Source organism: Etheostoma cragini, chromosome 22 (assembly GCF_013103735.1).
Source record: "Etheostoma cragini isolate CJK2018 chromosome 22, CSU_Ecrag_1.0, whole genome shotgun sequence".
NCBI lineage: Eukaryota > Metazoa > Chordata > Actinopteri > Perciformes > Percidae > Etheostoma > Etheostoma cragini.
In genome coordinates, this window is record NC_048428.1 from 15,209,057 (window position 1) to 15,222,237 (window position 13,181).

At 41.4% G+C, this 13,181-nt stretch overlaps 1 protein-coding gene and 1 long non-coding RNA gene across 2 annotated transcripts in view; one reads left to right on the forward strand and one right to left on the reverse strand.

The window, feature by feature from the left end:
* Positions 1 to 6,257: 6,257 nt before the first annotated feature.
* Positions 6,258 to 13,181, reverse strand: part of LOC117937801 — a 30,643-nt gene continuing 23,719 nt past the window's right edge. The window contains exon 6 of the long non-coding RNA XR_004655247.1: positions 6,258 to 6,864. This is a non-coding gene — a long non-coding RNA (uncharacterized LOC117937801). The remainder of the gene's footprint in view (positions 6,865 to 13,181) is intronic.
* en2a (engrailed homeobox 2a) overlaps positions 10,973 to 13,181 on the forward strand; it is a 4,393-nt gene continuing 2,184 nt past the window's right edge. Inside the window, exon 1 of the mRNA XM_034862015.1 lies at positions 10,973 to 11,842. Within this exon, the coding sequence (XP_034717906.1) occupies positions 11,356 to 11,842 (487 nt within the window). The 5' untranslated portion in view covers positions 10,973 to 11,355. The remainder of the gene's footprint in view (positions 11,843 to 13,181) is intronic.

A 13,181-nucleotide genomic window follows, 5' to 3' on the forward strand; every position in this document is an offset into this window, starting at 1 on the left:
CCCCCCCCCCACCCCACCCACCACCACACTCTCTCTGTCCTTCCTTCAAGGCCAGAAGACAGGCTCGGGCCCATCTCATCTATTGATTTGAGCCATCTATATATTCTCCATTTCATCTCCTAGCAGCACCTTTTGTGTTCTGATTTTGTCTTTGAAACTGCGGTTATTGAGCCTCTAATTTGTTGCAGCGAGTCAACCGCCAGCAAACATGAACACGGTGATGTTAGCATTTAACAGCTCTTCAAATATAACAGTCCATCCAGTATAAAAGACACTTAAAGATAACAAGCAGAAGCTCACCAGTGGTCAGTCAGTATGAACTTCGTGCTGTGCAGCCAAACATTGTTCTAGCAGTGAATTTGAGTAGAGATCCCAACGTTCCCAGAAATGTTGGTTAACATTTTAGGAAAATGTGTACAAAATGAAACATAAGACATAATACAAAATATCTCCATTTAAAGGAATGCATAAAAAGTATTGGGTTTGAAAGTGATAGTTTTAATGAAGGGATGGAACAGGCTGATACAGAACATTGTGTATGTGTTACTTAAGGAAAATCATGTCTTTATGAAATAAGAGGAACATCTTTGATGGCTTCATTCAGCTTTTCCCCAATAGGTTTGGTTTTGAGAATGTCCTTGATGTGGCGACATCTCAAAGAAAGGGGGAATCACTTAACTTACTGTGCGCTAGTGCCACACAAGTGCATACATTATTGATCTGGGTGGTTAAGAAGTATGATGTTCACACACGTGAAAAACGTTTTAGTACTCAATACCAGACTAAAATTCTTCTTCTGTGATTTAAAGTCTTTATAGTTTGATTTACAATTTGACAGTAAACATTCAATCATCAATCCTAAAGCAGTATTCCTGCACGGCCAAAAAACGTTATCTTTGGAAAAAAATAGAGAAATCCCTTTGGAGTGCATGGTTTAGAAAAGAGAAAGAAAGTAAGATAGACAAAAACAGAAAAAAAGTATAACACAAAAAGAGATATGGATCAAATGCAAACACATCACATTGAGTGGCCCATGTTAATCATATCAAAGAAATGGTACCAGACCTCAAACACTTTTAAACACAGCTAACATACATTTATGAGCTATTTCTGTCATTAAGGTCACCCACTCTAAATTACTTTTCTACTAACTTTTGTAATTCCTTCTCACCTCAGGGCCCCTCAGCAGATTCAGACTCTGCATGCATGACTCCCTCTGAACAGACATCTCTGTTGTAAACGTCTTGGCTGAGGGAGCTCCTGTCGCCTCACTCTGCCTGTCACACGCATTTAAAAGTCTCTCAGGTAGCTTTTATATATTGACAAATGTTGCGAGCACCAGGTGGCACAAAGGCATGTTGAAAAGCAAAGGATTGGGAAGATGTTCTAGAGAAGTAGATCATGCAGGATACTACGTGATTACATTTCCTCATACTCAGTAGTGATGGCTTTTGTTACCACCAGATGACAGTATTTATCCTCTCAACTTTTCTGGACATGACTACCATGACCTCTGTGGACTCCTAGTGGAGAGACAAGGGACAGCAAATGTCTTGCAGGGTCTGATCTTACAACGCACAAGGCTTGACCTGTCCAACTACTATTATGAAGGCTTAATTAAGAAAATGCAACTATCCTGAGTCTTTAGACAAAATACATTGAGGGTGTTTAATGGATCTGTGATAACAAGTTGTTTACATTGAAGCATGTTCAAGCAAATGTTGCACACCAAGGAGGGCGAAAACCTTTCAAAGCAAATGGTTTTGTAAAACAGATTTTCATTAAAGCCTCTCAAACCAACCAACGAACATGAAAATTAAGATTCAAAAAGATAATTTATTGAACAGTGGAAGGAAGATTATTCTTGGAATATTTATCTCGCAGCGCAGTAAGCGGGCTGGAGTCACATGCATGATAGAAAAGGTCAATGAAATGGATTGTGTGTGGAGACAATCATTGCACACTCTTATTGCTCGTCCAAAAGGCAAAAGGTCTTCTGTGGCATTAATGCCATTCTCTCTGTGATATATAATGAAAGAGTGTGTCTGTGTGTGTGTGTGTGTGTGTGTGTGTGTGTGTGTGTGTGTGTGGTTTAGGTCTACTGAGTCTTCATTACACCAGAGCTGGGTCCACTCCAGTCCTCTGCCCTGACTCATTGCCTCTCCCAGTGTCAGCCAGGAATAATGAATTACAGTGGATGCCATGGGGGGGCTGAGTGAGAGGCTCAGAAGTGGACTCCATTTTAGCTCAAATTACTTCTCAGATCCCATTCAAATGGCAGTCTGAGGCTGCTCCCTGCCTCACATGTATTCCTATCTGAGGGTGTAACTACCTGTTCAAACCTTTTCTTAATTTTAGCATGTACTATTTCCAGTTTTTTGTGGCTATTCTTCCAGCACTTTTTGGGCTAAAGCAAAAACATCTACTAAACAAACTAGATAAACACATCTCAGTGGAAGCTATCAGTTCAGTCAGCATGCTCAGCCTTGTGTTCCATTCCTGTTGAATCCTCTTTTTCCTCCACAGGACAAATACTAAAATGAAAGCTTACACCTCAGGTGATGGCACATTATGCATGCAATCCAAACAAATCCTTCGCAGTGTAAATTAAACACACCCAGTGCATCTTACAACCCAGATCAGACACAGTAAATTGACCAGGTTAATAATAATAACTGAATAAAAGGTAATGGAATAAATCAAGCTGAGTATTTCAATTGCATGAACATATCCTAAGAGGCAGATAACAATAACTCTGCATTTTTGTAGAAAACTCAGATAGTTAACTACAAATTTACACCGCAGGTCAATATCCATGCTCATTCCTTAGTTTTCTATAAATAATAAAATATGAGGAGATGCTCTGTCAATCTATATTCAGCTCATTTACTCACATATTTTGAGATAAGCTGTGTAGGCATGGACTCTAACTGTTTCAATAAAAGATATATTTATCAAAACATCAATCTGAAAAAGTTAGCCATTAATTCACTGTGTATCCTAAATGTTAGCCCAGACACCTGCTGTGTGGCCATACCTAGCAAACTTGTTTATGAACACACACATCTATCAAATATGTCCCATCGTTCCTTCTTGAATATTGTCAAAGAATCGAGACTTCATTTACATAATCCAAATCATGCTTGCAGCCCTGTTTAGGATGCACTAAAGGTCGATGTTTGTCATGTTTTAATTAGTCTTCATTAGTAGGCGTAAGAGACATTTCTTGGAAGCAACAGGCTCGCAGCCCATTCATCTCGCTGATGAGAGATGCACAATGTTGGCAAGCTAAATCCATCTGGGAAAGTTATTGCGCCTAAAATGGCCTTTGACAGCCCGGCCCCTGATAAGTGACAAATTCACAACATATCGGCGGCTGGGGGGTAAAAACAACTCAGGTGCACAAGGGGTGAAAGGGACTCCGTCGCACATGGTGCTTTCAGGGGAGTCCGGCACTATTTTGGATGCAGCTGAATGGCGCAGGGCGCGATGCCACACAGGGAGAGGGGTCGAACAACCGCTTCTGACTGACCTCCACTTATTATTAAAGTTGCAAGATGGACACAGAGACATAACATGAATTGTTTCTCCCATTTAGAATGAACTCCGATCCAAAGACAGATATACGGGAGGGAAAAAAATGCTGATTGCTTTGCGATGAACTTTTAAAAGTTAATGCTGTGATATGATCGAATCTGGCGTGTTGTTTGACATCTGTAACTATCCGGATGTTCATGAAAGCCACTAAGATAGACTACAATTTGTAGAACTGCAGCGGAATCTACTCTAAGAGTTGATTAATTGAAGATGAAGATTTGGAAAGTCTATAGTTTAACATGCATTTTGGGGGAAAATGCCTCTTGTAGAGATTGAGTGGTTATTGCATATTCTTCCGCTTCTGAGTTGCAGGATATTTACACGGAAGTTCTTTACAAGAAATCAAACTATAACTAGCCTACATGAACCACTATAAAATAGATGTTATGGTGTGGTGGCCTGACGAAGAAAATCCACCACATGTCACTGCCCCGCTGCATGCAACCTGCTCTCATAGGAGTTTAATCCGCAGCAAGTGTTTTCCACCTGTCTCTGTTCCACCTGTCCCTCCCTGCTAATAAACGCACGCAGGAGCTCGAGACAGGTGCACGAGTTATTTGGACGTCATAAAGCATCCTGGGTGCGCCGCACAGGAGCTTCGAGGACCAACAACTTTAAGCTTTAAGTCACTGGACAGACTGTACGCTTTTACATTATGTTGGCTTTACTTTGAATTCTGTTTAACGGCACATTTTCATTCAAAAATGGCCCCTCATGTTCATCTGGACTCCCCCCCCCCCCCATGTTGCATGGTAGCCTATATGTTCTGTATGAGAATGTAAACCCATTAACCTCACGGAAATAGCATCAGCCACCACGTGCAGTTCATTCTTTGCTGTCACAAGTAAGACGTGAGGAGTCCGGCCGACCAACTGGAAAACCAGAGGAAACACTGCGGACCTGACACCAGTTGAGTCTCACGCAGATCCACTATAGGTGGGAACTTTAACACATTCTTAAGAAGAACACAAAACTCAATGACGACTTTTAGGCGTTTAGTTTGACATGGAGGGGATGGCCTAGTGAAACACTAGTTTTAAAGTGATGGTGGTCAGAGAGACGAAATCTCAACCACTGGGAGCGTCGTCTTCCTTCCTTCAGCTCATTTTTCTATTCTTTTTTTTAACACATTATTCGTCGTTGGGTCCTAAAGTAACAAAGCATGAAACCTTAGCTTCTCTTCTCGCTTTTAATAGCCTAACTGAAAAATAAGGAATACGGTTTTGGAAGTGTTTTTTTTTTTTTAAGCAATTCACGTTTGGCATGAATTTCCCAAAAGGAATTACGTGTCATTCTCTCCCACTTGTTATTCTCTGTTCCCTTTTATTTATTTTTTTATTTTTTTTGTATTTGCATTAGGTTTAGCCTAGGCTACTATTGGAACATCCATTTCTTTTTGGTTATGTTGTATTTTTGGTTTTATTTTGCAGTCAGAGCTGGAGGGTGTTGTTTTAGCATGGGTTCTCCCTTCAATTCGATTTAAGCTTCTGCGTATGGCAATTCATAATATTGTATGAATAATAAAATTGAACCAACTGGCTCCCGGTGTTCTTTTTCTAGTTTTAGGCCATGTTAACCTCGCGGAGACCAACTTGGGCTTGTATCAGCCTATTTAGGATTTATACACTAATCATTAACTTTTGTTACAACTATATTTTCCACTCGGGCGACACCAGAGATCAATATTAAATGAACTAAACTTGACTTTTATATTGGTCTAACTTCCAAGTTTCCTGCCACTCTACATCAGACGGTTTACCCTTAATATGGTGTATCTTATGAGCAATGACAAAACTAATTAAAATGTGTGTGTATATATTCCTTCGAGTAGTAAATTCAGACATGCTGCTTGGTTTCACTTTTTTTTGCTAATTTAACTTACTAGAAACGTGGGGTGTGTGTGTAGGGGGGGGGGGGGGGGGGGGGGGGGGGGGGGGGGGGGGGGGGGGGGAATCAGCGACTACCCAGCGAACCTTTTCGTCATATTAGTGAAGCGTTCAAGAGTTAGCTGATGGGAGCTCAGCTGCATTCAATTAGCCTTCATCCAATTTAGCTGAGGCCTTAATTGCGCTCAGGGTGGTGCAGTTGTTTGTGCTAAGCTCTGTTTGAGACTTCTGTAGAGAAAATACGTGCCGCTTCTCGAGAACAATCCCAATTCAAATGAGACTTATCTACGCCAGACCGATCAGACGGATTAAGAGTTATTAAAACCTATAAAAGGGCTGAAACCAGAAGATTCAGCAACCCCAAAGTCCGCTGCATGGCGAGTCCAGAGGATTTCCCTATAAACACGCACACACACACACACACACACACACACACCACGGGAAAAAAAATTATATAGACATCATCTACATACGCTGATGTGTTATGAATAAATAGTGGAGTAAGTGATATCTGGAAGGCAACTTAGCAGCAGAAACTAAAATTAGTTAATTAGACTTTGAGAAGCATCATCTCACTACATGTTTTCCTTAAAAATACTATTAGGCCACGTCATGGCTAAAATAAGTAGTTTAAGAGTTAACCCCAATAAGCTTTATAGGCTACTCTATTTCAGCAACCTTGGTCTGTAAACTGAAACAATACAATAGTAAGCATTGCAAAAATAGTCAGTGGCCAAACTGTAGGCTACCAATGCGATCAAACAATAGCAATAGCACGTTTTCTGTGATTCGCCCATTTCTCTTATATTCAACACACATTCACGTTGTGGAGAACGCTGGGGCATTGGGAACCGGTGGACCTCTCTCTCCAAATCCTAAAATGTATTTTAGACTAATTTTCTTTCTAAACTGATTGACTTTTTTTCAGTGCAGACTATACGCAATTAAGCCCGTTTCTAATCTTCTCTTATTCGGCTGCCATGCTCTTGGCTGACCCGGGATGAAAAACAGGGGGCACAGAGCTTCCATGTCCACAAAAGCACATCCAGGATCATCAAATAGGAGAGGTTGCATTCATGGTTTGAAAGGCACAGGAAGCTGGAGGATTTGGTCCGACCCCTGCATGGTGACAGAACTGATATCTTAGAGACTCCCATTCATCTGGAGGGAGGGATGGTGACCGGGGTAGGGAGGGAGGGAGGGAGGGGGGTGCTGGGGTAAGGGTGGGGTGGAGGGGGCTCAGGGTGCATCTACAGAGGTCCCACCACCCTCTGATCTGTGAGCTGGCACACATCATGGCGTCCATTCACAAATCCTCCTTCTGCGCGTCACCTTTTGTAGTACTCCATAGTACTGAGCCCTGGTGACGTGTAAGACAATCCTACCAAGAAAAATACAGAGGAAAAAAAATAGGTTATTGGAACTCGAGGACAGGGAACATGCGCACAATGCATGCGATGTATTATAGTAGTAGGAGGGGGTGGGGGGTAGGAGGGAGTGGGGAGGGAGTGGGGGTGTAGAGCTATAAGTGAATATGAAATAGACCCAGTTACTGGATTTATAGGCTGCATAGAAACTAAATCAGACGTTCAAACTGTGCACTACAGCGCTAGCAGCCTTGTTCCCCCCCCAAAACAAAGAATATTAACAGTTACCTGCAAAACTGAAGAGATTATCCAGTGCTTTTTGAAACAAACGATAGAAAGACAGAATACTGAAACATTCACTTATTTAGTAGAAACTGAGAGACATACCATAGCTACAACTATCAATATTTCCTGCTTCCCTGAACAAGACCAGAATATATTATGCTAAATAATAATAGTGTACTATTCAGCCTTTGCTTTAACCACAAGGCGATTGACACTTTTAAAATGGCCCAAACAGCAGGTTATAGCTACATTAATGATGATGAAATTACAAATAATGTTCACAACAATTTTCTAAAAACTTCATCATGTGATTTGACTTCCGGCTATTTGACCGTTTCGTGACAGACTATGGAGCAAAGTAGAACCACTAATGCTTGAAAAGTGCATGTTTAACATGTGAAGGGCAATTGTTGCACACGTTTGAGTTCATTAGTAATTGGTAGTCGCCTTTACAAGGATATCTGTCTCGCGGTGCAAGGCTGTTGGAACACTGGACAATGTTTTTACCAAATCTGTGTCCATGCACAGGTTTTACAGTCAGCTTAACTGAAAACTACACGCCTACAGTACAAGCGGCTGAGGCCTGCCTGGTAAACACATGCATGCACGTTTCAACGCCAGTACAGACTGATTTGAATAGTTTTTTTTACCATGTTACAAACAAGAAAAATAAAACATTATTGAGGATTCAGATATCCATTTCATCGCGTCTGGACAGGAGATCCAGATTTGAAGAAAAAAGCTTGGACATGTTGTCCAAAGGTGAGCTATCATTAAAAGCATCTTTTTCCAACTGTATTAATCAATATTTTAAGAAACAACTATTTAAAGACTAAAAATCTCAAGACTGAATACAAAGGGGCTTCACTTCTTAAAACAACCCAATAACCCGGACAATGAAACCACAAAGCAAGCATGGTACCAAAAACAGCCAAACAGCAGACTCATTAACTTATTATCCAATTGGCAATAATAAAAAAAACAATATCGTAATACACAAATCTATTGGATGTTATAGTAGGACTACTAGTTCAATCCTTAACCATGACAAATTGTCCTAGAATGTGTTTTCATGTAGAACCAAAGTAAACCAGAAAGGCGTCTGAAATCCCCAGCACAGCAAACGTAGCGATGATGACGGATTTTCTGCTAAAACGAGACAAGATCTGTCTTTTTCAGCACCACAGACCAAAACAAGACAGTCAAAACTCAGACTATGACTCAAAATCCCACAATAGCTGGAGAATGCGCTGTACGGAATACAAATACACAAACGAACAAATACATATATAGTCTAGTTTTGAGTATTAAAAACTGTTTTAATGGCCAAAAACTCCAGTAGAGTGAGATGACTTCTGCACACTGGCGTTTCACCTATTTCAAGTAAATTCTTAGTTCATGTGCGTAAAAACCACTACTACCGATCCGGTATAGCTTCCATCAGTCCGCTTCAAAACGGAAACACATTAAACAAGTGTGAAATATGTCACTTTTTAAACAAAACACGATTCTAGGGCTTATTAGAAGCCTGGTTAGCGTGTTAAAAGTATATTTTGGAAGTGCACACACAGGCTCTTATTATAATTCAGAACGTGATATGGTGTCATTTCCTCCAGACGTCCCTGTTTTGCTGTGAGGTTAGAGGCCAAGCCCAGGCGGTAGCGGCCTGTCTGTGCCTCCATTGTCTGGTGCTTATTCGGCTCTCAACATTGATCTGCGCTTCCCCTCACAAGTGAGAAACAATCGCAGCATGAGAGTGGCCTGTCTAATTACATCTTTCACTCCCAACTTTCACCTCAGACATGAGAGCTTTGATGGGACCATAGACGCAGAGGGTGTCCAGGTAGATTTGGGGATAATCATTTTTTTAAATGCAGCAATATCAGAAAGCAAGGACTCCCTTGTAATGGCAAACTACTATCCAAGGATCAGCCTGTAGCCTGTGGTGTGGCATTTTGTGAATACGTGTGCATATGAGTTGTCAATACGCATACGAAAATCCAACGATTATCCCCAAACAAGTGCTAGGTAATGCTTGTTCACTAAAACTGCTTTGCAAAAGGTCTTTTTTTTAACAAGTGAAAAGTCAAGGATAGAATTTTATCCGCAGGACAATAGCTTAGACTCGAGTTTAAATTACAGGGTTCAACGTGTCAAATATGAATTAAAACAACAGTTGTGATCAGCAGGTTATTGTTGGAACCTTCACAGCACCCAAAAAGTACATATTTATGGCAAACGTTACCAGAGCTCAAATTGATCTGAATAATCTATCATACGATAACAACTGGCCACAAAAAAACAAATTATGTAGTATGCGTCAGGTTTTCTTTTTAGACATTTGGATTCAAGTTAGACCTACTCCCACTCCCAAAAACTAAAGGAACAGACAATGCATGCTTGTAATACAAAACAAAGCAGCTGTCTGACTTTCTAACTGAATTGCTCGAAGGCTTCTCACTCCGTCTTGCTGCTCCTCTGGTCCTCCTCGATGCCCCCTTTCCTTTACGCGCAGCCACGGTCAAAACGCCAGCGGAGAACTGGCTGAGCCATCCCTGCACCCCGGTGGCATCCCGGGAGAAGAAACATAAACTCCGTGCTGGTCAGCAAAGTTACTCAAAGTTTTGTCTTTGGCGCGACTCAGTATCCTGAGCACCGTGCAGAAAACAGTTTGTTTGCATCACTGATTTCTTTTAAAGGGATATGGACCCAGTTCTTGGTCGAGCGCAGCGTCACGACAGGCGGACATGAGAACATCAAAAATACTTAACACACAACTCTTCGCTTTTGAAATCAGACTCTGTGGCATATTTGTCTCATATTTGAGTTTTGATGCATTTTGTGGCCTATTATGAGGCGACTGAAAGCAACATGTTACATTAAACACATGCTGCAAATCAGAGTGCTTATATTTGAAGACATAACCCAGAATGTGTGGATGCTGTAGGCTTGAAAGAGACAAGTGTTTTGAGAATAAATTAAAATGTAGCCTAAAGAAAATACCGTAACTCCACCCTAAATTCCAAATGTGAGCAGTGACATTGTTTTTCGCATTTAACCTTGACAACCTGACTTTAAGTTAATCTGAATCCAATTGACCTTAAAAGGGTTATAATAGCTTCAATGCAGATTTATCTTAAATATATTTCTAGCAAATTATGTTTTCAATGTTTCCTTAAGGTGTGGCTCCTTTAAGATATTTAAACACATGTTGCCTCAAAGATTTCCATTTCACTGATCCTCAAATACATTCTCATTGGGCCTTTCACCCTGTATATTAGAATTGTGTCTCATGTGCCTCCAACTGATCAAATGTTTAGTTATTGTTTTTAAATTGAACTGTATTGAACTGTGTGTATCTTAAAGTGTGGATAACTTATTTACATTTAAGTTATAATAACATAAAAATGTACTATTTCTCGTTTTATAGGGAGTCCCTTCCTTACTTGCAAGCCAGGAACCCCGGGGGTCCCCACAACCCACTCTGACAACCTCCCATTGTTTTAATTAACACAAACAAGGTGATGTGCATCGTGTTTTCCTTTGCAAACTGAAACTCCAAAAATAACTAAGTTAAAGGTTCATAAACACAGATGAATTATTGGGAGTATCTGGGTGCATGCACTGGATTTAAATTAGGCTCCTTCCTCCGTCAGTACTCTTTCCCTTTACTGAGGCTGGGATGGGCGTTTGTGGACTGCTCTGGAGTCTGCATCACGTGGCCTGGTTTCTGCCACCCCATAGGTTCAAGGCACGTGTCTGGGAGGACGGAGGGAAAACGTCACTGGAGGGGCTCGTATTGAAAATAAGAACAAAACTCCAGAGTGAGAGTATTAGAGCATCAGTTTAGGAGCCTCTTTATTTACCCTTAGTTTAGTTTAGGTGTAGGCACTACCGAGCACACTGAAATCGGATAACATTAAATTGGATGGTGCGCAAATGTCACATGTTTTAGCTCTGCGATATCAATTGTAACCCGATGTTGAGGGAATATACGTCAAAAAGTATGTTTTTCTCAGAGGACACTATCGCAAGGCTTTGCATGGTGTCCAAGGCATTCACTAGTATTTGAGTTACTTTTTTTATTTATATAGCTATATAGGCTATTTCACGCACGCGTTTTTTTTTTTTTTTTGCAGTTTAATTTCCCTGAAGTTCTTTGATATTTTTGCATTGCAGCGAAGAGAGCGATAAAGGGGTTAAACAGAAAGTGAATCAGTATGGAAGAAAATGATCACGGCGACAGAGACGTGGTGGAGCGGCAGGAGTCGGCGGATGAATCAAACAGAGCCCTCCTTCCCCTCCTACAGGCGCCGGGGAACCAGCAGATCCCTCACCGGGTCACCAATTTCTTCATCGACAACATCCTTCGGCCGGATTTCGGACGGAGAAAGGACGGAGGCGCGAACCGCGAAGAGAGTAGCCTGGCATCGCGGGAGAGCCACAGCAGCCCCGACGCCCCTCAGACCGAGCCGGTGGGGAACACGGTGCAGGCGGAGGGGACCTCCACTCCACACACGGTTACCGGGACCAAGAAGCCCGCTATAGCCGCCGAGGAGCCCCTGAAACCCCGCGGGAAGAGCGGAGACCAGTGCCTAAGCTCAGACTCAGACAGTTCCCAAGCCAGCTCGAACCCAGCCCAGTCTCAGTCCATGCTGTGGCCAGCCTGGGTCTACTGCACCAGATACTCGGACAGGCCTTCTTCAGGTTGGTGACACCGTGCATGCGTTTTACTATACCGTGTTCTCGGTAACCTGAAATACCCCGTAACACTGACCCCGGATGCCTTGACCGAGTTCTCCCGAGTGGAGTAGCGAACCGTGCTGAACGGCGGAAGCTGCGAATTTACTAACCATACATCGATTAAGAATGTTTAGAAATATTATTTAATGTAAAACACAAATCCCGTTTTAAACTACACGAAAATCACGTCTTAGTACAATAATGAAAAAAAAATACCTTATAATTAAATAAACAGTGGGCTGTTCGGTGAGAGGAGGCCTATTTGAAATGCGAAGAGAAAGAAAAAAATATTTCTTTTAAAATTAGCAACACTTATCTTAAATCTTTATATTTTACATGCTCACCAAAAACACCAAAACGTTAAAAGCAGCCAATTTGTTTGAGCTATTACGCACAGATTTTTACGTAGGCTACACCGAGTTTTTCTTCACTAAAATTCAATTCAGACAGTGCTGTTGTATATTTCCTAGAGTAATGAATATGATAATACTGACGTACTACATATTCTAAATATCACCGCGCTGTTTTCCAGAGAATCTGCAGAGCTGCAAAACAAGATTTTTAACTGTTCAGTTCTTCAGAAGCGTTAGGCAACTTGTGTTTGGGCTAGATTAAATATGCATCTGTTTTCACAACGGATGCTCCCATGGCTCACGTATGGCCAGTAGTGAGGTTTTTTAGTATTATTTAAAATCTCTATTTACAAAAAAAAAGCATGCTACAACTCGCCCGCCTGCAGCAAGGGTACTATCTGCATTTTCTTAGTGTCTATAAAAAGTGGAGTACTACTTGTTCTCATGCATTATGTAACGCTGTATGGAGTGGTGTAGGCGACTACTACGAGTTGTAGACCTGCACCGTATTTATATGGGCTGCTTGAAAAAAAGACACACACACACACTCACACACACACACACACACACACACATACATACACAAGCTGATTCATCATTATAAAGGGTCGGCCTATATTAAGTCGTTTCATTAATGTTTTCCACACTGTTTGGTGGAGGGAACCAAACACTAAGTGCAAAGCTCCACCAAATAGGCCTCAATCCAGATGGAACATTAAGGTGTATCTAATGCGTGCTACTTAAATTCCATTCACGTTTTCCCACCGAGGAGCTTTTCAAGTGCCCACAACACCATTAAACCTTATTCTGTATTTCAAAATAGTTGCTGAGATGCACTTGTAATGTTCTTCCAATTGTTGTCCTATTGATGAATAATTCCTTATTAGTACAGACTGTGTGTGTGTGTGTGTGTGTGTGTGTGTGTGTGTGTGTGTGTGTGTGTGTGTGTG